The sequence below is a fragment of the Muscardinus avellanarius genome (genome assembly GCF_963383645.1).
Source record: "Muscardinus avellanarius genome assembly, chromosome: 14".
NCBI classification, from domain to species: domain Eukaryota; kingdom Metazoa; phylum Chordata; class Mammalia; order Rodentia; family Gliridae; genus Muscardinus; species Muscardinus avellanarius.
In genome coordinates this window covers 91756506-91781138 of record NC_137800.1, presented here as the reverse complement: position 1 = coordinate 91781138, position 24633 = coordinate 91756506, and the positions used below count along the sequence as shown (strand labels likewise).

Here is a 24633-nt window from a genome sequence, read left to right as displayed (position 1 = left end):
TCTTTATTTTGAAGCCGGGTCTCACTGAGTTGCAGAGGGCCTCACTAGGTAGCCGAGGCTGTCTGCGAACGGCGATCCTCCAGTGTCAGCCTCCAGAATGCTGGGATGACAAGTGTGCGCCACCGTGCCTGGCTAAGAAATATATTGAAAACACTATTTCCACTTGGAGTTTGAACTGGATTTTAAACTTAAAATCAATAAAAATTAAAAAAAATTAAGATCCGGGTATGGTGGCCCGCTTTTGTAATCCCAGTAGTTGAGAGGCGGAGACAGGATCGGTGGAGGACAGCCTCAGCTACTACTTAGTGAGGCCTTCGTGACTCAATGAGACCCTGTTTCCAAATAAAGAATAAAAAATCGGCTGAAGGTGTAGCTCAGAGGTAGAATGCCCCTGGTCTCAATCCTCAACACCACACAAAGTAAAAGAAAAGAAAATAATAAAAATATTAAAAGAAAAAAGAGCAGGAATTCTATTTTGCCTTGGAGGAGGCCCGGTGGCTGTGTGGGAGCAGGGGGGGCCGCCAGCTGTCCGCGTGGACCGGACCCTCGTCGCCCGGCCCTGCTCGGGTCCTGGCCGGCTGCTGCGAAGGATCTCAGCGGAGGCGGGGCGCGGGGTATGGGTGCGGGGTAGGGGCAGGGGCGCGGGGTATGGGTGCGGGGTAGGGGCAGGGGTGCGGGGCAGGGGCGCGGGGTAGGGGTATGGGTGCGGGGTAGGGGCAGGGGCGCGGGGTATGGGTGCGGGGTAGGGGCAGGGGCGCGGGGTAGGGGTGCGGGGTAGGGGTAGGGGTGGGGTAGGAGTGTGGGGTAGGGGCGCGCGGGGCAGGGGCGCAGGGTAGGGGTAGGGGTAGGGGTGCGGGGCGCGGGGCAGGGGTATGGGTAGGGGTGGGGGTGCGGGGTAGGGTGCGGGGCGCGGGGTAGGGTTAGGGGTAGGGGCGCGGGGCAGGGGTAGGGGTGCGGGGCGGGGTGCGGGGCGCGGGGTAGGGGTGGGGGTGCGGGGTATGGGTGCGGGGCGCGGGGTAGGGGTAGGGGTGGGGGTGCGGGGCGGGGTGCGGGGCGCGGGGTAGTGGTCGGGGTAGGGGTGCGGGGCGCGGGGTAGGGGTGGGGTGGGGGCGCTCCGCTCCCCGGCCGCCGCCCCCAGCGGCTCCAGGCTCCTAGGCCGGGGGCTGGCGGGGAAACCGAGGCAGGCAGGCGCGCGCACGGGGCGGAGCCCGGCCGGGCACACCCGCCGCACACGCGCACAGCCCGCCCGCCCGCCCGGCTGGCGGCTCGCGGCTCACTCCGCGGGCTCGGCGGGCGGCGATGGAGCGGCCCGAGGACATGGCGTCGCTGAGCGAGTTCGACTCCCTGGCGGGCAGCATCCCGGCCACCAAGGTGGAGATCACCGTGTCCTGCAGGTGAGCCGCCCGCCCGCCGCGGCGCCCTCCGAAAGTTTGCGGGGCGGGGGCCGGGGGCTGCGGGACTGGGGGCGCGGGGGCTGCGGGGCCGGGAGCTGGGGGCTGCAGGGGCCGGGGGCTCCGGGGCCGGGGATGAGGGGCCGGGGGCTGCGGGGCCCGGGGGCGCCCACCCACCCACCCGCCCGCCCGCCCTCCGGCGCCCAGCCTCCGCGCCCCTGCCCCGCGCCTCCCGCGCCCTCCTGGGGGCGAAAGCCTTCCCTCGCGGACCACTTGTCTGCGGAGGGTGGGCAGCGGGCGCGGGGCTCCACGCCGCCCCAGGCAAAGCCGGCGGGGGCGTGGTGAGATTTGGAATCTGGCTGGGAGGTGGAGGGGTATTTTCATGGGCTGCTGTCACCCCCAAATCCTCAGCTTCCTCACGCGGGGTTCAGGGTAACCTCTGGCTAAGAGCGCCCTCGCCTAGCCCAGGGGGAGCTGCCCCAGGCAGGAGGAGGGCACAGGTGGACAAGGGGGACCCCGCAGCCCCTCTGTGGCTGGCCGAGGGTCACTGCTTGCTGGGACTGAGGGCACCGTGACGGGTCCCCCCAAGATGCCCCCAATTACCAGCAGCCTTTCCGGAGCTCCGGCTGCACCCCCGCCCCAAATCACCACCCGCCTTCTTCTGGGTCACTGCTTGGCCAGATTTTCCATGCACCCTTGTGCCCCCTCCACACTGCCAAGTTGTGACGCTGGGACTTCAGGTAGGGCTGGAGCCTCCGGGCGGGGGCAGGCGGGCAGGCAGGAGGGGCTCAGGGGCTCCCTCCTGAAGACTTGGAGGTGAGTGGAGCCCAGGGCTGGGGAGTAGAACCATGCCCCCCCAACCAGACCCTCCCGGAGAGAGGAGAGCATCTCAGGGGGGGCCGCCGCCCCTGCGATTGCTCTGCTGGGTCTCTGCCCTCCCCGCAGGTGTCAGCGGCTTCCACCCTGCCAGCCCTCCTCCTCCACACGCGGCCTCCTCCTCCTCCAGCCTTCCTCAGAACAGCCTCCCCGCCACACTGCTCTCCTTCGTGTCCCGGGTCCCCAGAGGCCGGGCCTTATGCTCCCCAATTCCAGGAGCCCCTCCCCAGACACCCGCTGGAACCCCTGTGCTCTGCTTCCCGGGTCCTGGGAATGCTGAGCCCTCAGCCTGACTCGGCGGCTCAGGTGTGCGGACGCCGCCTGCTTCCCCAGAGCAGCCGCTGCCGAGGCCACAGGTTGGACGCCCGCCTCCGCAGCTTAGCCAAACCCGGTTTCAAAATAAAAATAAAATAGGGCTGGGGGTATAGCTAGGAGGCAGAATGCCTCTGGGTCCAACCTTCTGTCCTGAAACAAAACAAAGACAGAAAACCCCCGTGCCTGGCACAGGCGCTGGTGGCCTGTTGCCTGCGGGATGGAGAAGCAGGGTCCTAGCCGGCGCCCCTGGGCGCTCCACAAGTAGCCACAGGCGCGGGGCGCACGTCTCCCGCACTTGGGAGGCTGAGACGGGGATCACAGATTCCAAGACAGCGTCAGCAACGTAGCAAGACACTGTTTTGCAATAAAAATAAAAAGTGCCTGGGTATGGCTCAAGGTAGAGGGACCCTGGGTGCCATCCCCAGTACTGGGAAAAAAAAGAGGAGCTACAGGAAGTGTCCTAAGGCGGTCCACTGGGCCGCCCGAGGGTGCCTCTGAGCCACCCTGGCCGGAGGGAGTGGTGCCAGCTTGACCCCAGCCCCAGCCCGGGAGGGCCTGCCCCTGCTCTCCAGAAAGCCAGGAGGGGGAGAGCAGGCCTTCATCTGTAGCTCCTGTCTTCAGGTGATCAGAGGCCAGCTCCCCCTCCTAGAACACGGCGAGCTGGACACACAGGAGAGCAGGGGCGAGGAGGGCGAGGAGGGCGAGGAGGGCGAGGAGGGCGGGATGCGGGGCTTTCTCTGGCAGGCTCCTCACCGTGCAGTTAGAGTGAAGTCCCGCCCTCACCTGTGCTCAGCGCCCACTGGGCCCAAGAGGCGGCCACGAGAGACGCCGCTGTGGGCAGCTAGACAACACCTGCTGGTGGGCAGCAGAGGGGCTGTGTGCGGGGACCCCAGAGGGTCTGGTGGCATCTGGGGGGTGTTCAGGGACGACTGTGAGCTGCCATCTCTGGCCCCTCGGAGATGGCAGGCGGCGTGGAGAGGCGAGGTCCCTCTCCAGGCAGGGCACACTGTAGCTAAGGTATAGACCACCCCTAGCAATGTGTTTTGTTTTGTTTTGTTTTTGCAGTCCTGGTAATGGAACCCAGGGCCCTTCTACCTCCGAGCTACACCCTGAGCCCTATTTTTTATTCTTTATTTGGAAACAGGGTCTCACTGAGTTGCAGAGGGCCTCACTAAGTAGCTGAGGCTGTCCTTGAACTGCGATCCTCCTGTCTCAGCCTCCTGAATGCTGGGATTGCAAGCGTGCCCACCACGCCCGGCTCCAGCAATGCTTTTTACCCACATTGGTAAGCTCAAGGCCAAAGATCAGAACGCCTTGGGTGGTTGGGCACAGTGGCTAAGAACAGAGGCCCTGGCGCCGGCCTGCCTGGGATCACAGGGCTCACCGCGGCTCGTGCCCCTGCCTCCTGCTCTGTGAAGAAACCGTGACTCTCACGTGAATTAACCCATGAAGAGCAGCTTGTGCTGTCTGCTGTTTGGCGCCAGGGAGTGAGGATCTGCCGTGCTAGCTGGAGCCCAGGTGTGGGTCCTACACATCGACAGAGCTAGAGATCCTTAGAGATAACTTTGGGAATGGGCCCGGCAGATGGTCTGTGGGACTAGATTCGAACAGACATAGAAAATGCGATTTTAAAGACCCTTCTCCTTTGAGCGCAAAGCTCCTCTTCCGTCTTCCTGGCCTCTCCTGACTGTTAGCCATCCTGCAAAACTTCCTTGCCTGGCCGAGTGCAGTGGCACACACCTGTAATCCCTGTACTTGGAGGCCGAGCCAGGAGGATCGCAGGTTTGAGGACAGTGCACAGGTACTTAGCATTTTTTTTTGCGGTACTGGGGATGGAACCCTGGAGCATTCTGCCTCCGAGCTACACCCCAGCCCTAGTTTTTAGTCTCTTTATTTTTGAAACAGGGTCTCACCGAGTTGCAAAGGGCCTCGCTAAGTAGCTGAGGCGAATGGCGATCCTCTGGTCTCTGCCTCCCGAATGCTGGGATTACAAGCCTGTGCCGCCACACCTGGCCAGCAAGTTTGTTTTCTCAAAACTGCTTTTAAAGGTTTTAAAGGGCTGGGAATGTAGCTTAGTGGTGGAACGCCCCTGGGTTCAATCCCCAGCACACAGAATTAAACACAAGGAGCCTACTTGTCCCCAGAGGCCCCGCTGCTTTTCAGCTCTTATCTTGTCCACGAATCTGGATTTGCATGTTGGTTAGAAAGAACAATTTTCTTTTTGTGGGGGCCGTATGGGGGACTAACCCAGTGCCTCTCTACCGCTGAGCCCCACCCCAGCCCCAGCCGCTCCCTTTTTTGTTTTGTTTTTTTGGTGGTACTGGGGTTCCTGGAAGCCCTTCTACCTCCGGGCTACACTCCCAGACCTATTTTTATACTTTTTTATTTGGAAACAGGGTCTCTTGAGCCAGCGCGGCTGGCTTCGAACCTGCACGATCCTCCTGTCTCCGCCTCCCAAGTGCGGGGATCACAAGCGTGCCCACCACGCCCGGCCAGCTGCTCCCTTTTTGAGATAGGGTCTTGCTAAATTGCCCAGGCTGGCCTTAAACTGGCCTCCAGAGTAGCTGGGATTCCAGGTGTGCGCCACCCAGCCTGGCCAATCTGCATTTTTATGTAACGGGAAGCTGTGCGCTTGGGCGGGGTCCCCTTCGGGAAGCAGTGCACAGCCCCGAGGTTCTGCGTGGGCTCTCGAGCCCCAGGGAGACGCCGAGGCTGCAGGGCCCCCGAGCTCGGCTGCAATGCGGGGCGGCTGCCCTCTCCCCTCCAGCTGGTACGGCTGGTGGCAGCTGCAGCCTCTGCCCCAGAGACATCGTTATCTGCTGTCTGCACGGGCTGGCGTTTGGCTGGCGGGGCCTGAGAGGCAGCCCGACTCTGGAGCTGCGCCCCAGACCTCTCAGCAGCGGCTCTGAGCCTCTCTTCTGCCAGGCAGGAGGGGGGACGCTGGGGAGCCAGGGCCGGGGCACTGTGGAAACTGTCAGAGCCGGCTAGGAAAGAGGCCGTGTAACTGTCAGAGACAGCCAGGCGCCGAGCCAGTGGAATCATCCAGTGGGCCTTTGTGTGCGCGCTGGGGATGGCGCCCGGGGCGTTCTGCCTCCAAGCTACACCCCCAGCCTGATTTTCCCTTTTAGTTTTGAAGCAGAGGCTCACTGAGCTGCAGAGGCTCTCACTATGTTGCTGAGGCCAGCTGCAAACCTGTGAGCCTCTTTCTCGGCCTCCCAAGTATGGGGCTTACGGGCGCGCACCCCCACGCTCTCCCCAGCACTTACGAGCGACCGGGCGCTTCACATGGGTATGGTGTTGAACTAGATCCAGCCGCTTGTGCTTTTGACCCACTCAAAATGGCACTCTTACACGGTTCAAACTAAGATCATGATATGAGCATTCGGTTGCCGCAGAGGGCATGTCTATAAAGCCAGTGGCTTTAAAACAACAGGGCTGTATTATCTCTCGGGTTTTATGGGTCCCCGGCCCGGCCCCACTTGGGGGTCTCACGAGGCCAATGCAAGGCGGGCTGTAGTGCCCCCCAGGCATGGGGGTCATTAGCCTGGTTACTTCCCCGCAGCTGTGAGGTGGAAGCCCTATTTTCTTGCTGGTTGTTTGACCAGAGTGACTCTCGGCCCCTCTGGGCCACCGTCAGGTCTTGTCACGTGGATTCTTCAAAGCCAGAGGAAGCCTGGTGTGGCTGCACACACTTGTAATCCCAGTGCTTGGAGGCTGAAACAGGAGGATCGCAGGTTCGAGGACAGCCTCAGCAAGTAGTGAGACTCATCAACCTAGTGAGATCCTGTTTCCAGATAAGAAATAAAAAGGGGCTGGGAGCGTGCACGCGGCCTGGGGCTGGCACGAGGAGGAGCCGCCCCGTTTTCCTCAGTCAGCAGAGCCTGTGTTAGGCGATGGCCCTGGCCCTCCGCGCGCAGCTGGGCTGGACCCCCGGGCGCCTCTCTTCCTGGTAACGCGTCAGCCCAGAGGAAGGGAGAAGGCGCGTGTCATTTCCTAAGCCCCGCCTGGCCGCCCTCCGAGCCTTTGGGTGTTGTGGGCAGGGGCTGCAGCGCAGCCGGCTCACCGCAGCCTCAGCGTGCTCCCGGTTCTTGCGTGTGACTCAGTGCCTGGCGAGCTCAGCTCAGAGGGAGAAAGGTTTGCTGGGCTCAGGAGCGCACAGGTGCGGGCCATGGTCGGCAGGACACGCTGAGCTCAACTCAGCGGACTGAAAACGGAGGTGACGCGGGGCGTGGTCCCCAAGGCCGTGGCTCCAGCTGCGCCCCGCGGAGGTCGGCGCCCAGCAGACACACTCAGCGGTCAGCCCTGCGGCCGCGCATCTCGTGGTGAGCCGAGAGTGCTGTCGGGCGTCACTCGGGACAGGAGCGGGCTACGCCCCAAGCAAGCCTAGCACTCGGCCAGGCCCGGCCTCGGCCTCTCCGGCTGAACATGGTGGGGCGTGCCGGCCGGCTCACATCCCGGGGCTGTCATAAAGACAAAAGACATGGCGTCTGCGGGGTTTTGTGTAACCGGCAGGTGCCAGATCAGCGTGAGGACAGTACAGGTGCCCGCAGCCGCGCCGCTCAGCCCGGTCACTGGCACGGGTCTGCGTTCGCCTCCGAGCCCGGGCCACCGGGTGCGGTCCGATGTTGGGCAGAGCTCCGAACAGGAGCGAACCGTCTCCTCCACTCAGGGCGTGGGGTGGAATAGAATATATCTAATAAAGCCGGGCGTGGTGGGCGCGCTTGTCATCCAGCACTCGGGAGGCTGAGACCGGAGGGTCGCGGTTCGCGGCCAGCCTCGGCTACTTAGTGAGGCCTCCGCAACTCAGTGAGGCCCTGTTTCAAAATAAAGAATAAAAAGTAGGCCGGGCGTGGTGGCGCTCCTTGTCATCCCCGAGCTTGGGAGGCGGAGACAGGAGGATCGCGCAGGTTCGAAGCCAGCCGCGCTGGCTTAAGAGACCTTGTTTCCAAAGAAAAATATTAAAAAATAGGTCTGGGAGCGTAGCCCGGAGGTAGGAGGGCTCCCAGGAACCCCAGTACCACCAAATAATAATAATAATAATAATAATAATAATAATAATAATAATAATATAAAAATAAAATATAAAAAATAGGGCTGGGGTTATAGCGCAGAGGAGAATGCCCCTGGGTTTCATCTCCAGTGCCGAAAAAAAGAATACATTCAGTAAGCTCAAATATAAGCGCTTCTTTATTAAGCACATTATGTCTGGTGGGGTAAGTGCTCTGCAGAGGATTCCATTGCTGTTGGAGATGTTTTATTTATTTTTGTGGTGCTGGGGATTAAACCCACGGGCATTCTACCTCCACGCTACACTCCCAGCTCTTTTTTTCTTAATTAATTAATTTATTTTTGTTTTGAAACAGGGTCTTGCTGAGAGAGAAACAGAGGTCTCGCTGTGTTGCAGAGAACCTTGCTAAGCTGCTGAGGCTGGTCTCAAGCCTGTGATCCTCCTGTCTCAGCCTCCCAAGTGCTGAGATGACAGGCCACTGCGCCAGGCTCGAGAAGCTTTTTTTATTATTTATTTATTTATTTATTTTTGGTATTGGAGATTGAGCTCAGGGGCATTCTACCTCTGAGCTGTGCCCCCAGCCCTATTTTACTCTCTCTCTTTTGGTGATACTGGAGCTTGAACCCAGAGGCATTCTACCTCGGAGCTACACCCCGGCCCTTTTCTATTTTGTTGCTGAGAGGAGGCTGGCCTTTATCCTATGACCCTCCCGTCTCATCCTCCCAAGGAGGGGGATTCAGTGTGCGCGCCCATGCCCAGCGTGGCTGTATAAACCTGAGACGGGGCTGAGGAGTGCTGGGAGAGAGGAGGCGCACTTCCCTATGTCTGCTTTAAGCTGCAGCCTCCACCGGGCAGGTAAGCCATCACTCACCTGTCCGCGCAGCCTGCCAAGAGGCTTGGCCCCGGGCGGGGGTCCTGCTCCTGAGTCTGGGCTCAGGCCTCTGCCCTGGGCCCCCACACAGCTTGGGAGGCACAATTATTCCCGGCATTCTCAATAATAAAAATGCAAATCGCCCCAGGCAGGAGGCTCTTTAAGCTGAGTGGAAATTGCATTTTAGACCAGGGTGGGAGACGCAGTCCTGGGCAACCAGGAGCCGGGGTCCCCCCCCCCCCGCTCCTCGGGGAGCAGGCGGGGGCGACAGAGGCCCCCGTTGCTCTCCAGTCGCGCATGGGGGGCTGCCGAGGATGCCAGGGTGGGGACGCGCTGGCTGTCGGTTACAAATGGCTCCCGCGAGCTTCAGAGTTCCGACCCGCCCCGCCTGCCTGCCCCGCCTGCCGGGGCGTGAGTGACATCTCCCCGGCCTTGCCGTGCGGGGAGGGGACGCGGTGGGTCCGTGACTCCACCAGGGCCTGGCGCGCGCGGCGTGATAGAGCCATCCCCTCTGCCAGGTGCTTGGCATTAGGCTGCTCCAGAGGGTGGGGGGCGCCGGGCTGGGCGGGGCAGCCTGGCTCCTGGCCGCCGTCCCGCTCTGCCGGGCGGTAAGGACCAGGGAGGGAGGGGCCCCGGCGCCACAGGCCCTGGCCCCGTGCCCAGCACTAAGTTGCCACTTGCTACGTGCCAGAAATCGTTGTAATGTTCTTCCTGGGGAACTCTGCTGATCCCAGAAGATCCTTGAGCGGGGACTGTTAGCAACCCCTCCTTCCTGGGGCAGGTGCTCCGGCACAGAGAGGGTAAGCGACCTGCCTGAGGCCGCACAGACGGCGCGAGGGCAGAGCTGGTGTGGTCCCAGCAGCGGCCGGCCTGCGCTCCGGGCTGGAGAGCTGCCGAGGCGTGGGGTCCTTTCCTGAAATGTCGCAGCCTCGTGGATCTCTTCACGAACCTTAGGAAAACTGCAAAAGCATGTGCACGTGTGTGTGCGCGGAGGTGCGCGTCCACATGCCGTGCGCTCACAGTTCCGGGGGTCTGCGGCCCCCGCTAAGGGTCCAGTGAACGCCAGTACAAGGCGGGCTTTTCCATTTGCACTGGGGGTGGGGATGGAACCAGGGGCGTCCCGTGTCGAGCCACACACCCGGCCCTTTTTATTTTTTTGCTTTGAAGCAGTCTCCTAGGTTGCTGGGCGTCTCGCGCGTCCTCGCTGAGGCTGGCCTTGAACCTGCGATCCTCCTGTCTCAGCCTCCCAAGCACGGGGATGCCAGGCTGGGCCTGGGGATTCTGCCCTCGGAGCTGGAAATGATTCCTGGGTGGAGCGGGGGCCAGGGCTGCCTCTGCTTCCCTGGCCTCCATTTAGGGAAGAACCGAGCTCGGGCTGCCGGCTGAAGGGTTTTATGTCTTTGGGGGAAAATGCATTTTGCCTGTTGGAAAAAATTTCTCTCTGAGCTCTCTAAAAACAGCAGGAGTAGAGAAAGCACTTACGGGCTGGCTCCTCGTGCCTGGTGGTCAGGCCCCGGTGGGGCAGAAGGCCTGGCTCGCCCCGCCCCAGGCCGTGCGCTGTGCGCCTGTGGGCTGGCCGCTGCCTGTCTCTGAGCCCCGAGACCGCGGCTGGCGTGGAAGGAGCCTGCCTGTGAGTTTACCTCCAGGGGCTTGACCTGGGCGGAGAGTCCCGTCCTGGTCTGTGGGGCACCCGCTGTTTCTTCTTATTTCGGGGGGGGGACGCTCAGAATTGAACCCAGGGGTGCTCTGCCTCTGAGCTGCACCTCCAGCAGGGGCTCAGGCAGGCGCACGCTTGCAGTCCCAGCACTTGGGAGGCTGAGACCGGAGGATCGCAGGTTCGCGAACCACCTCAGCTACTTAGTGAGGCCCTCTGCAACTTAGTGAGACCCTGTTTCAAAATAAAGAATAAAAAGTAGGACTGGGGGGTGTAGCTCAGAGGGAGAACATACCTGGGTTCTATCCTCAGTGCAGCAAAAGAAAAAAAAAAAGACAGCCCCCCCCCCGCCCTTGCTTTGATAGGGAACCGCCCCCTCCCATAATTTTCCAGTTCCTCGCTGCACCTGAGGACCCGCCGCCGCAGTCAGCATCCTCTGTGTGAAGACATTTTGTCTTTTAAATCAAGACAGACGCCCCAGACCTGCCTACCTGAGCCCCTGCCTGCGGGCGGGAGCAGCGCGCCCCTCGGGCCACCGCAGGCTTTCAGAGCTCCTCCTGTGTCCTCTGAGGCCTCGGGCTGGGAGCGCTGTGCCGCTGAGCCTGGCCCGGGAGGCCCAGCCGGGGCGGCCGTGGGAGAGGCTCCTGCAGGAGGACCGGTGCGGAGCTGGGCTGGGGGCTGCGTCCCTGAAGCCGCCTGGGAGCTCTCGGGAGCATGCTGACTCTGCCCCAGGGAAGAGCTGGGGCGATGGGACCTTCTCCAGCATTGCGGTCCCCAGGCTGCTGCCATGTCTGTCTAGCTGTCTGGCAGTCTGTCTGCCAGCTGGTCTTGGCTCGTGCTTCGGGTGGGCAGGGGTTGGCTGTGGGTCAGGTGGCTGACAGGCGGTCACCGCTGGCGGCTTCGGGGATGGTGACCGGGCCTTTGGGCCGCGCCGCTCCTGCCCCTCTCCAATCCGGCCCCAGGTCCTGGTGCGGCCGGACACGGAGCTGCCTGTCAGTGGGCGACTCAGGCCAGGGCTGCTTTGGGGAAGCTGGCCGAGGGGCGCAGGGGCCTCCGGGGGCTGCGGTTGGACAGGAGGGGCAAGGCCCCGGGACTGTGGGAGGGGTGGCCCCGCTGAGCCCTGGGAAGAGAGCCGGGAATTGGGGCGCTGCGAGCAGGGAGTCAGAGCTGCCCACGGGCGGGAAGGGTCCGCAGCTCAGCGCTGCCCTGGCCGCTGGGGACGCACCCACTGCAGCCCGGCTGGCCGCCAGGGAGCCCGGGAGAGGCAGGTGCGGGGAGGCGCTGGTGTGGAGATGGCGCAGGGCCTGGGGTGCCAAGGGCGCAGGCCAGGGCGCCAGGCACCTCCCAGCCAGGGCCCGGCTCCCCCGTGGCCGTGCCGCTTCCTCACGCCTCTGGTCACGGCGGTGGGGACTCTGGGCGTGCAGACACGCCTGCAGAAGATGAGGCGGCGTGGGAACGCTGAGCCGGACCTTTCTGAGGGTCACTGTGCCGCCGCCGTCACAGGAGAACGTTCTGCCCCGTCACCCTGCTGAGCGCCCCCGCGTCTTGACCACAGAAGGACCCTGCTCAAAAAGACAGGCGTGATGGCACACGTCTGTCACACGTCTGTCATCCCAGAACTGGGGAGGCTGAGACAGGAGGATCACAGATTTGAGGCCAGTCTCAGCAACTTAGTAAGACCTTGTCTCAAAATAAAAAATCAAAAGGAAGCCGGGCGTGGTGGCGCACGCTTGTAAGCCCAGCACTCGGAGGCTGAGGCAGGAGGATCACAGTCCACGGCCAGCCTCGGCTACTTAGCGAGGCCCTTTGCAACTCAGTGAGATCCTTTTTCAAAATCAAGAATAAAAAATAGGGCAGGGGGTGTAGCTCGGAGGTTGAATGCCCCTGGGTTCCATCCTCAGTCCACAAATAAAATAAAATAATAAAAAGGCCAGGGAGGTCGCTTAGTGGTGGAGAATACCCCTGAGTTCAATTCCCAGCACCGCATACACAGAGAAAGAAAGAGAGAGAAAAAGGAGAGAGGAGAGAGGGCCCTGCTGAGATGAGTCCACACCCCCGGGAGGTGTAACTCATGAATGCCTCAGCACAGGGGAGATGATAGAATAAACTGGTTTTTGGTTTTTCTTCTTTTGGCCCTAGAGATGGAACCCAGGACCTCCTACCTCTGAGCCACACCCAGCCCTGTTTTATTTTTTAGACTCTCAGTAGGTTGACAAGAGTCTCACTACTCGCTGAGGCTGTCCTCGAACCTGCGATCCTCCTGTCTCAGCCTCCCAAGTCCTGGGATTACAAGTGTGCGCCGCCACGCCTGGCTTAAACAGAACCTCAGAAACTATGTCTGTGGAGGCTGTGTGGACAAGTTTTTGGGGTTTGTTTTCTGTGGTACCGGGGATTGAACCCAGGGACATTCGCCTCTGAGCTATATTCCCAGCCCTATTTTTTATTTTTATTTTGAAACAAGGAGGTCTTGCTAAGTTGTTGAGAGTCTTACTAAGTTGCTGAGGCTGGCTTTGAACCTGTGCTCCTCCTGTCTCAGCCTCCCATGAACATGTGTGCAGGTCAATCCTGGCTTCAGGATGCACAGGTTCTCGTTGCTTGATTTTATTTGTTGAGAGAGGACGACTGCAGAGCTCCTAGGAAGGGCTTACACGCGGGCCGATGGGGATTGGCCGGCGGGCGTCCCCCGGGGCCTGGGTCCCGGGCACGTGTGGCCGCGTCCGGCTGGGAGGTGGGGAGCCCGGCTCCGGCTCTTAGGGAGCCTGACTTCTCTCGGGTCTCGGTAGCAGCCCGGGGCCCCGCCCGCTCCCCTCCAGCCGCTGAATTCTCTCTCTCCCTCTTTCAGGAACCTCTTGGACAAAGACATGTTCTCCAAGTCTGACCCACGTAAGTCCTCGTGGAATGAGCAGCTCCCGGGTGACCCCACGAGCCCTTGCTGAGCATGTCCCCACGACCAGCGCTTCCCGTAGTGTCCAGAGAAGAGGAACCGGGGCTTGATCGGCCTGATCGCCATCTTGCGAGGCCTCTGCAGAAAAGAGCGGCGGGAGGGCCAGAGGCCCCGCCCGGGAGCCCGGCACTGATGAGCCCGCCGGGTGTCGCGGGAGGGACGCCGGCCTTGGCGTGCGGGCTCTGGTGCTGAGCGTCCCCCAGCCTGTGTGGCCGCTCTTGGACCCTAGTTTTCCCGCAGTTGAGAGGGGCTGAGCCCGGCGTGGTGGTGCACACCTATAATCCTAGTACTTGGGAGGCTGAGGCAGGAGGATCGCAGGTGTGAGGCCAGCACACATTAACTAGGCGAGACCCTGTTTTAAAATAAAAAACAGGAGCTGGGCATATGGCACAGGTTTGTAATCCCAGCATGGGAAGCTGAGACCAGAGGACGGCGGTTCAGGGGCAGTCTCAGCTACTTAGTGAGGCCCTCTGCAACTCAGTGAGGCCCTCTTTCAAAGAACAAAGAAAGAAAAGTGGGGCTGGGACTGTTGCTCGGAGGTAGACGCCCCTGGGCTCCATCCCTAGTACCGCAAAGAAACAAGTAAACAAAAATACAAAATTAGGCCTGGGGGTGGAAATCGGAGGCGGACTCTTGCCGGGTTTGATCCCTAGTACTGCCACCAAAATAAAGCAGAAGCCGGGCCCAGACCTGGGGGCCAAACGTATAGACCTGATCGCCAGGACCCGGCTCCCAGTGCAGATGCCCCAGAGAGCAGCGGAGGCCGCAGCCAGCCTCCCTCCGGCCTCCCTCCCGGCCTCCCTCTGGCCTCGCTCCAGCCTCCCTCCCGGCCTCCCTCCCGGCCTCGCTCCGGCCCCGCGAAGGTGACGGCCTGTCTCTCTCCACAGTGTGCGTCATGTACACCCAGGGAATGGAGAACAAGCAGTGGAGGGAGGTAGGTGCAGCCCCGCGGCTCCTCGGCTGACCGCGAGCCCCATGCAGAGCCCGCCAAGGCCGTCGCAGGTGGCGGGAGTCTGGGCTCCCGCGCCCCGAGGCTGCCTCCGTCCGGGTTCTGTCCCGGTGAGCGTGGTGCGGCCCAGCTCCAACGTGGCCCCTGCGGCGACCAAGTCCCGCGACCCAGGCTGAGCCCGGTTCACTGGGGGTGGAGCCCGGCCCCGGTGTCTTGGAGGCTACCCCCCCCCCCCCGCGGCCCGCTGTCGCCTCCTCTTCTCATCCCCTCCGTGGGCCCGCCTGGCCGCGGGCGTGAGGAGAGGGCAGACTCCGGAGCCAGAGGCCTCGAGGGAACAGGGTCTCCTGCCCCGCTGGCCCAGCCCCCAGCCTCCCTCCCTTGCCTGGCTGGCCTCGGCTCCTGGGGGCCGTCCCAGCACAGGGCCTTTGCACCTGCCGGTCCTGTGCCGCAGAGTTGGGCCCCGCGTGCCCCTCCGGAGGCCTTCCCAGGCCCACTCGCGCATCTCAGCCTCGCCATCCCGCGCCCCCTCCCCGCCTCCCCTCGGCCCTCCCCACGGTCACACGCGCTCTGCACACCTGTCCGTCTGGCCATGCGTCGGCCCCGCGAGGTGGGATTGTCATCCGCTTTAACACAGCGTGGCTTTGAGCGCCCAGGACGGGGCCCAGTGCGCCGCGGTGCCTCGCAAGGAGCGAGGGCGTAGGAGGGAGCCGGCCCCGCGCCGAGCCGCCCTGGGCTCCTCAGGCCCACAGAGGAGAGGAGGATTCTGGCCGGGTTGCCCGAGCTCACAGGAGCCATCCTCCTTCCTCTGGGACAGGAGGGCGAGGCTGCGGCTGGGGAGGTGCTGTTTCCTGGTGGCTTGATTGGAGCTGGCCTCAGGGATGGCCAGAGGGGCTTGGACTGCAGGGGCTCCGGGTGGAGGCTGGCTGGGCGCCCCCAGGGCTAGCAGGGCTGTGGGACGGTCTAGCCCCAGGTCTCAGGACGGCGCTGGTTCACATGGTGACTCGTGCCCAGGCCACGGCGAGTGGCCTCCCGAGGACAGGGTCAGGGTGGCCAGTGAAGCTTCCAGAACCTTATTTTTTATTTGTATGTGGGGGAGGCTGGGGATTTCACCTGGGGGCCTTCTGTCTCGGAGCTATATCCCCAGCCCTATTTATTTCTTTTTTATTTTGAAAGAGGTTGCCGAGAGTCTCGCTACATTGCTGAGGCTGGCCTCAAACCTGAGATCCTTCCCGTCTCAGCCTCCCAAGTACTGGGATGACAGGTGTGTGCGCCACGGCGCCCGGCTGCTAACCCACGTTTTCATAACCAACTTCCCGCTTCTTGTGAGTGGCCCAGCTGGAGCGCCACGGCCGGTCCAGGCCTGGCGGGAGCGAGAGGCCGTGGTGGGGCCTCCGCGTAGAAAGCCTGTGGTAAATATGTCCAGAGGGGCCGGCCGAGGATTCCTTTCGCCCCCTCCAGGGCGCGGGCCGCTGAAGCACAGACCCACTGCTAGGGAAACTTTAGCCTACTTGGGTGGACTCATGTTTGAGGGCCTGTGGCCGAGCTTTGAGAATGGAGCTAGTGTCCTGGTGATTCATTAAGGAGAGTCTGGAAGGGTCTCCACGGAAGCGCAGTGCTCCGTGCATAAGTAATTACATTCTGGTGTGTGTGTGTGTGTGTGTGTGTGTGTGTGTGTGTGTGGCTTCCGACTGAACCCAGGGGTATTCTACCTCCAAGCGACACCCCCAGCCCTGCGTTTTATTTTTTATTTTGCAGAGGGCTTCACTAAGTAGCCGAGGCTGGCTGTGAACCCAGATCCTCCTGTCTCAGCCTCCTGAGTGCTGGGATACAAGCGTGCCCACCACGCCTGGCTGATTCTGTCCTGTGATTGGGAGTCCCGTTTGGTTCCCGCTGCGCCACGCACATCTACGCCAGGGAGTGCTGGGAAGGCCAGGGCTGCTGTCCGGCCGGCCGTGCCTCGCCCTCGCTCCGGCCATTTCTGGAAGCAGGACCTGGGTTTTTCTCTACCCCTGGGCGTCTGTGGGTGTGAGATGGCGCACTCCGGCCTCCCAGGCCTGTGGTGTGGGCGGCCCACGTGCTGGCAGCAAAGCGCCAGGTGTGCCGTCTTGGTGCCCTAGACGCCACTCTCCCGGGGCCTTGCTGGTCCCTTGGCCCAGGTCAGCATTTGCAACAGAAAGCTTCTGTGAGCTGGGCATGGTGGCACACACGCCTGGAGTCCTGGTACTCGGGAGGCTGACACGGGAGGAGCACAGGTTTGAAGCCAGCCTCAGCAAGGAGTGGGGCCCTGTTTCAAAAAAAAAAAATAGGGCTGGGGGTGTAGAGCTCAGAGGTAGAATGCCCCTGGGTTCAACCCTCAGCATAAAATAAATAAATAAATAAATAACCCGTAGGCACCCGTGCCGGGGAAGGAGGCCCCTGCAGGCCGAGAGCCAGCTCCCCAGCTGCCCGCCTGCACACTGCGCTTTGACGCCAGCGCCCACCCCAACGCCACAGCCTCGGCCGAGCGTTGATCCTGCGCCGGGCGCGGGCGCGGGCCCAGCTGGGCGCGGACCTGGGCTTCACCCCCGGGAGGCCAGGCTACAGCCGGGGAGGGCGCAGCGCCCTCGTGGTACTGGCCGCCGGGCTTCCGATGATTTTAACCATTTGGGTCATTTTTATGCCTTCTGAGAAAGCTCCAGCTTCCCAGCACCTAAATGTGTCAGCACGTTTTATGAAAATTGATTCGAGATGTCATTTTAGCCCAAGAAGTCGAGCGCTGTTTACATCAACCTGGCCCGGCCTCGCGCGTGTCCTGGGCGTCGGCCCGGCCAGGCAGGAAGAGCCCGAATGGCTGTCGCTGGACAGAGGGACACGGGGCAGGGAGCCACGCATGGGCCTCCGCCAGAAAAGTGGGGGTGGCTGTCCTGGCCCTGGAGAGGAGGCGTCCCGGGCCTCGGCTGTGCAGCCCACCGCGCCTCGGCCCTGCCGGAGCCCGGGGTCTCTGCGTGCACTGCACGGTGAGCGGGGTCTTGATCTGTAGCGCGGTACCTCTGAGCTATATCCAGCCCTTTGTACTTGTTTACCTTGAAGTGGGGTCTCACAGCCAGGCCTGGTGGCACACCACTGCAGTCCTAGTACTTGGGAGCCTGAGACAAGAGGTTCACAGGTTCGAGGACAGCCTCAGCAAGTAGTGGGAGTCTTATCAACCTAGAGCGAGACCCTGCTTCCAAATAAATTTAAAAAAATAGGGCTGGGGGTATAGCTCGAAGTTAAGGTGCCCTGGTTCAATCCTCAGTACCACACACAAGAAAGAAAAAGAAGCCGGGCGTGGTGGCGCACACTTGTAATCCCCGCACTTGGGAGGCTGAGACAGGAGGATCGCACAGGTTCAAAGCCAGCCGCACTAGCTTAAGAGACCCTGTTTCCAAACAAAAGTATAAAAATAGGTCTGGGAGTGTAGCCTGGAGGTAGAAGGGTTCCATCCCCAGTACCACCAAAAAAAAAAAAAAAAAAGAAAAAAGAAAAAGAAAGAAAGAAAAAAACTAGGGTCTCACAAGCCAGGAATGGTGGCACACACTCGTAATTCCTCTGCTTGGGAGGCTGAGACAGGAGGATCGCAGGTTCAAGGTCAGCCTCAGGAACTTAGCAAGGCCTTCTGCAAGTTAGTGAAACCCTGTTTCAAAATAAAATAGGGCTGAGGATTTAGCTCAGAGGTAGGATGCCCCTGGAGTCAATTCCCAGCACCTCAGGTAAAGGGAGGAGGGAGGAAAGAAAGTACTTAAGCTTCAGGCTGGCCTCCAACCTGCAGTCCTGTCTCAGCCTCCCAAGCACCAGGATCACAGGCGTGTGCGAGTGTACGGCCGGTGCCATGGTTACACGGTGCCACCTGGAGGGCGATGGGGAGCCCTGCCTTCCCTCTCCCGTACGGCACCCACATCAGCAGCGCCCGTCCTCTCTTGGGTCCTCACCACACCACAGGTGGGGAGCCGAGGCACGAGGGGTCCTCGCTCCGCCCAGCAACTCCACTAGAGAGTGTCGAGCGACAGATCAGAGTACTTGGGAGGGTCTGGAGGGTCACCAGGGCTCCTGGGGCCTGGTCCCCCCAGGCCTGGCTGGCTCGGTGCGTGCGCGTGGTGCCCCTCCCCCCCCCCCCTCTCTCTCTCTCTCTCCACCCCCTAGCCCTATTGTATTTTTATTTGGAAACAGTCTCACTAAGCTGCTGAGAGGCTCACCATTTGCTGAGGCTGTCCTCTAACCTGGGATCCTCCTTTCTCAGTCTCCCAAATACTGGGACGACAGGTGTGTGCCACCACACCTGGCTTATTTTTATTTTGAAGCAGGGTCTCTCCTGGTTGATGAGAGCCTGGCTACTTGCAGAGGCTGTCCTGGAACCTGCGATCCTCCTTCCTCAGCCCCCGGAGTGCTAGGATGGCAGGCGAGCTGGCTGGCTGATAAGTCCACCTGCGACCCCGCCCCCGGCCCCGTCGCAGATGAGGCTCTTGTTCTAATCCCGGGAAACATGGGACTCACAAGGGGCCGGCTTTTTTCTTTTTCTTTTTCTTTCTTTTTTTTTTTTTTTTGGTGGTACTGGGGTTCCTGGAAGCCCTTCTACCTCTGGGCTATACTCCCAGACCTATTTTATATTTTTATTTGGAAACAGGGTCTCCTAAGCCAGGGAGACTGGCTCTGAACCTGCACGATCCTCCTGTCTCCACCTCCTAAGCGCGGGGATGACAAGCGTGCGCCACCAAGCCTGGCCAGGGGCCGGCTTTTAGGGTCTCCAGTTAGGGGGCCATCAGTGACAGAGGGAGGTCACAGGGAGCGCGGCTGCGGGAGAGCCGGCCCTCCATCCCCGCTGCCGGCTGGGCACGTCGGAAGCGCCAAGCGGCTGTCATTTGCAGAAAGGCAGAGGAGACTCAGGCCGCAGCGGGGCGAGTGCATGCGGCACTCCTGGGGTTCACTGCTCATCTGTCCGGGGCAGGAGGGTGCCGTCGCCTGGGGTCGCGGGGAGGTGGAGCAAGATCGTGGGGTGTAGAAGTGTCTGGAAGACGAGAAGTCACGGTGCAGAGGGAGGAAGAGGAGGGTGGAGGAAAGAAAGAAGCCAGAGAAGCCGGCGGCAGGGGCGCGGCCAGCTGCTGCTCTGTGTCCTGCCTCTGTTTTATCAGGGGGTGAAGGAAGGGTTTAGTTCCCTCCAGCTTGAAAATTTGCACGTCTTAGTCATCGTGTGTGTGTGTGTGTGTGTGTGTGTGTGTGTGTGTGCGCGCGCGGTAGTGGGAATGGAACCCAAGGGCATTCCTCCTCTGAGCTACACCCCCTGCCCTAGTTTTTATTCTTTATTTTGAAACAGGGTCTCTCTAAATTGCAGAGAGCCTCACTGAGTCGCTGAGGCTGCTGTGAACCCGCGATCCTCCTGTCTCAGCCTCCTGTCTCAGTATTAGGATTACAGGCAAACGCCGCCACACCGGCTTCAACTTGTTAATTGACGTGTTTTATAAGAGACAGGAGGTGGGACAGCGCCGAGACCCCGCGGGGACTGCCCGGGACACTGGCGTCTGGCTTCAGCGGGGGTAGCCCGCACTCTCTTGGTGACGTGAATTTGCACAGGTGGGCGGCGGGGCGGCGGAAGCGCTATGTGGATGTGTTTGTGATGGGCAAGATCCATCAGTCAGAGCCCCAGCAGGCAGGAGAATTCTGCTCGAAGGGGTTTGGGGAGATTTAATGATGAGATTTCTCCACGGCACGGGCGAGGCTGAGCAGACCCACAGGGCAGCGCTGTGCCTGGGGACGGGGCAGGGCAGGGAGCGCCCACCCCAGACCCCTCCATGGGGGGCTGGGACCTGCCTGGCGCCTTGGTCCCCAAGCGTGGTGCTGGGCCCTGTAGAACTGGAGAAACACCCCGACATTTCCCAGCTCCCAAACCGGGATGGGGGCTGCAGGGCAAGGCTTCAGGGAGGAGGCCATACCAGCAGGGAGCGGCATGGGGCATTGCAGGGGAGCCCCAGTCCAAGACGCCTCCAGATGGGGAGGCCCGTCTAGGAGGACCTTGCTGCGGACCTGGACTTCCAGTCCCGGACGGCTGTCCGCTGCCTGGTGAGCTTGAACGCCAGCTCTTACTTACATAGAGCCCCGGGGTTCAGCCCCAAAGAGTATAGCAGAGCCCCTCCGGGGCCCTCTGGGACAGGTGATGAGTAATTAACACTGCTTAATTGAGATTCTTGGGGCTCCATCATGGAGGTCTCCGGAGCCCTGGGGACCAGCTCTTCCGCTGGGCTTTGTAGCCTGAGACCAGGAGCCACTACATCGCGGCACTCCCTGACCACCAAGGCCCCAGGTCCAGTGCAGCCGGCTGGCTGGGTGGCTCCGATCCCCGGGGTCCTGGTCGGGGTCGGGCTGCAGGTCCTGGGCTCCCACAGCGGGGCGCTTCTTCAGACAAGAGGCTGCAGCCAAACTGCCTTTCCCTCTCTCTCTCTTCTCTCTTCTCTCTCTCTCTCTCTCTCTCTCTCTCTCTCTCTCTCTTCCCTCTCTTATCAGCGCTGCTGATAAACCTAAGGGACCTGGCGCCCCTTAGGTTTTTAGCACCTGGGTTTGAGCCCCCCTTTGTTATTAGATCAAGCAATGAAGCCATAAAACATCTTCAGGAAGCCCCGGGTGGTTTCTCATGGTGGATGTTAATTACCTCTGAGTCCTGGTAAGCACTGGCCCTGCCTGATGCTCCAGCGGAGGCTGGGGGCTGAGTCCCCGGCCCCTCCTCGCCACGTTTCCAGGGGAACTCCATTCTCTTCTTAGGCAGAGCTCAGTCTCCAGAGAATTCCCCTCCGCCCAATTCCAGCACCATTTAACAGCAGCTTGTCAGCAGCCTCCCGGGTGGGGCCTTTGGGGAGTGGGGGGGGGGCTGCGGAAGAGGTTGCCCGGCTCACTCCTGGGGGTGCTGCCAGAGGTCGGGGAGGAGGGCCGTGCAGAAAACAGGAGGGGGGCCTGCTACCTGAGCGCTGGCCTGGAATATGCCTTAAGAAAGCCATCAGGAGCGGCCGTGGGGGTGCACGCCTGCAATCCCAGTGCCCGAGGCTGAGCCAGGAGGATCGCAGGTTCCCGGGCAGCCGGGATTCGGACCTGACCGGGCTGTAGTGGGACTTGAGCAGGGTATTTTAAAAAGCACCAGCTGAAGGGTGTGTGTGTGTGGTGTGTGACCAGGGATTGGGTTCCGGTGCCATTTACCTCTGAGCTACACCCCAGCCCTTTTTACTTATTACGTGAATTGGGGCTCAGCCTCAATTCACGGCCGGTTCACGCTGCCCACTGTGCCCGGCCCGGTAGCCGTGGGCGGAGGTGGCCGACAGCCCCTGCCTGCCTACCCACCCGAGTGCTGCGTGGTCCGGGGAACACAGCCATTGCGCCCGAGGCCCGGGGCTTTTAGCCGCGTGACCCTGGGCAAGCTACCTTGCTTTTCCTTCCGCTTGGCTGTCGTCTGGTCTCTAAGATGAGAGCTCGTCTGGGAAGGCCTTGCTGGCAGTACAGCCGCTCCTGGGCAGTGTCCGCGCTCCGTGACGTAGCCATCAGCACCGGTGTGTCGGGTGTGGCGGGCCTCGACGATAACGGGGGCTCTCCGGTGCCCGGGAAGCTCCCGACCCATGGTGGAGGGCGCCGCTGCAGGCCACCGCCAGGCAGGCAGCAAGGCAGGGCCAGGGCGCCCAGAGTTGCGTGGGGGCTGGGGCAGGCCCTCCAGGGAGCCAGGCCTCCAGCATGGAGACGCGCCTGTGGGAGCTGGTCAGCAGGAGAGGGGACCATGAGGCCTGATGGTCTGGGCAGAGAGGCGGGACAGGAGAGGCACCCCGCAAAGGCGTCGTCTAGAAGAAGAGGTGGGTTCGAAGGGACGGAGACTCCCAAGCCGGTGCTCCTCACTGACGCCTCGCCGTCTTGAGACGGAGGTTCCCTTTTGCAAGCTTCTGACTTGATTCGGGGCAGAAGGGTAGGTCTCAGGTGGGGCGCGGGGCCTAGCACGGGGGCGCGGGACGTGTGTGCGGCCGTTTTATGCACTACAAAGTCAGGATGGAGGAGGACTTGCCACAGACACTCGGGAGTTTAGTGGGGCTTTTGAGTGGTGTATGCAAAGTCGGCAAGGCCCTGCTCAAGGACAAGGAGGGAAATTCAGTCTGTGTTAGTCACCTACTGCCGAGTAACAGACAGCCCCAGAGCTGCGCCTAAACCGCAGGGCCGGGATCTGGGCACCGCCGGCCGGGAGCCCTGGCCCTTGGTCCCTCCCGAGGCTGCAGTGAGGGCCTAGTGCGGGGGAGCAGGTCGGCCCCGCCCGGCAGCCCAGGCCCGCGCGTGCCCTCTTGCAGTTCGGGCGCACAGAGGTCATCGATAACACGCTCAACCCCGACTTCGTGCGCAAGTTCATCGTGGACTACTTCTTTGAGGAGAAGCAGAACCTCCGCTTCGACCTGTGAGTGGATGCTGGGCTGGGGGACGTGGGGCTGCAGGTGGGGCTGGGGGAGCACTGGGGCTGGGGGAGCACTGGGGCTGGAGCTGGGGCTGGGGGAGCATTGGGGCTGCAGGTGGGGCTGGGGGAGCACTGGGGCTGGAGCTGGGGCTGGGGGAGCGCTGGGGCCGGAGCTGGGGCTGGGGGAGCACTGGGGCTGGGGGAGCATGGGCGGGAGCTGGGCCTTGGCACCTCACGGGGCAGGGGAGGAGACGTTTGGGGGTCCCAGGGCAGGGGAGGGGTGGAGCAGCCGCTGCACAAAGGCCCCTCCCTCCCTCCCCAGGTGCCAGTCCCCTGGGCGGTGGGGGAAGGCACCGGGCCAGTTGTCCGGCTCTGGGGACTGCCCCGCGGGAGATCCTGGGGACCGCTCTGGGCCCTGCCTCCTGCGCCCCTCTCCCCCTGGTAGGGACTTGTGGGAAGGACCCCTCCATCCTCCCTGTCTGCAGACGTGCTGGGGCTCAAGGCGTGTGGGTCCACCAGAAAGAGGGAGAGGAGCCAGGCATGGTGGCGCACGCCTGTAATCCCAGGACTTGGGAGGCTGAGGCAGGAGGATCGCAGGTTCAAGGCCAGCCTCAGCAACTTAGCAAGACCCTGCTTCAAAATAAAATAGTAGCTTGGAGGTAGAATGCCTCTGGGTTCAGTCCCCAGTACCAAAAAGAAAAAGAAACAGAAAGGTCTGTGTGCCCGAGACTAGTGGCCAGCCGGCTGGGGAGGGCAGGTGCCGCTCAGGGTGGACCTTACGGGGGCATTTGGACGGTGCCGGGCAGGGGAGCGCAGGCAGACACTGCGCGGACACTCTGCTCAGGCAGGGGCGGCGCCACCTGCGGGAGGCTGAGGCGAGGTGGGGGCGGCCCCCGCCGAGAGACAGCGAAGGGAAAGGGGCTCGATCGCCCGAAGCCCAGCAGGCCTCTGTTTTTGTTTTCTTTGGGCTTAGGTGGAGATAAGGAGATGGATAGATAGGATTTTTTTTTTTTTATAGTAGGGATTGACCTTAAGGGCATTCTACCTCCAAGCTAGACCCTATTTACTTATTTATTTTATCTCAAAGCAGGGCCTTGCTAAGTGTTGGAGGCTGGCCCTGAACCTGCCATCCTCCTGTCTCAGCCTCCCAAGTGCTGGGGTCACAGGCGTGGCCACCGTGCTGGGCTGAGGCTCCTGTCGCATCTCCTCTGGCCGCCGATGCTCAGATCAAGGGACAGCACTTGTCGGGGCGCGTGGTGGAAGGCTCCCTTTGTGTCTTGGCGGTGGGCCTGGGGAGGGCTGGGCAGGACCCCTCCCGCCACCAGGCTCCTCTCTGCCCCTGCACCCTCTCTGTAGGTACGACGTTGACTCCAAGAGCCCGGATCTGTCCAAGCACGTGAGTCCGCATGTGGCCCGAGAGTCCGGATTGTTTTTAAGTGCCACCCTCTGGGTGGCCCGCGGGCGTCCCTGTGACCGTGTGTCTCTGCTGTGTCTGTGTGTGGCCACTTCGGGGCCCTCTGGCTTCCGTGGGGGCGGCGAGAGGGCTGTGCCGCCGCGGGTGACCCTGGTCTCTCTGTCCCTGATCTGCAGGACTTCCTGGGCCAGGCCTTCTGCACCCTGGGAGAGATTGTAGGGTCCTCTGGAAGCCGTCTGGAGAAGCCCCTCACGTGAGTGAGGGGGGGGTTCACCCTGCCAGGGCTGCTTCCCAGAGACCAGTTCCCTACCGCCAGTAGCCAGTCACAGGACCCATGGGCCCTGCCCTGGAACACCCCGCTTCTAACCCAGTCTCCTGGGAGGGAACCAGGCCCTCCTTTCTCCCGGGAAGGTCCACCGCTCTCCTCCAGCCCACCCCTACCGCGGGAGCGCAGGGGAAGACGCTAAACCCAGAGAGGGAGGGCCTTGCCCAGGGTCACGCGGCCAGGACGTGGGAGCGCCTGAATTTGAACTCGGGACTCCACTCACACAGGGTCCCTTCCGGACGGGCCAAGCGTCCAGGCGCGGGGCGGGCGAGGGCACGGCCCCGCCGGCTCCCACCAAGTCCCCTCTCCATGGCCCATGCTGCGGCGTGTGCGCACGCATGAGCATGGGGTCTCTCTCCCAGTCCCTCACGCGTGTCCCCCAGGAACTGCGTGGGGACTTCAGGGCCCCCAGACAGGCCTTTGTGATCCCCCAAGATCCAGTCTCCCGGCTCCCAGAAAATGACAAT

General features: G+C 61.9%; 1 protein-coding gene across 1 annotated transcript; it reads left to right on the top strand.

The window, feature by feature from the left end:
* Positions 1–1299: 1299 nt before the first annotated feature.
* Positions 1300–24098, top strand: CPNE5 (copine 5; the record flags this gene model as incomplete). The annotated part of the gene is made up of 6 exons (XM_080710900.1): positions 1300–1394; positions 12958–12998; positions 13947–13993; positions 22327–22430; positions 23784–23823; positions 24018–24098. The coding sequence occupies 6 exons, from the start codon at positions 1300–1302 to the stop codon at positions 24096–24098; spliced, it is 408 nt and encodes a 135-aa protein (XP_080567026.1).
* Between the last annotated feature and the right edge of the window lie 535 nt (positions 24099–24633).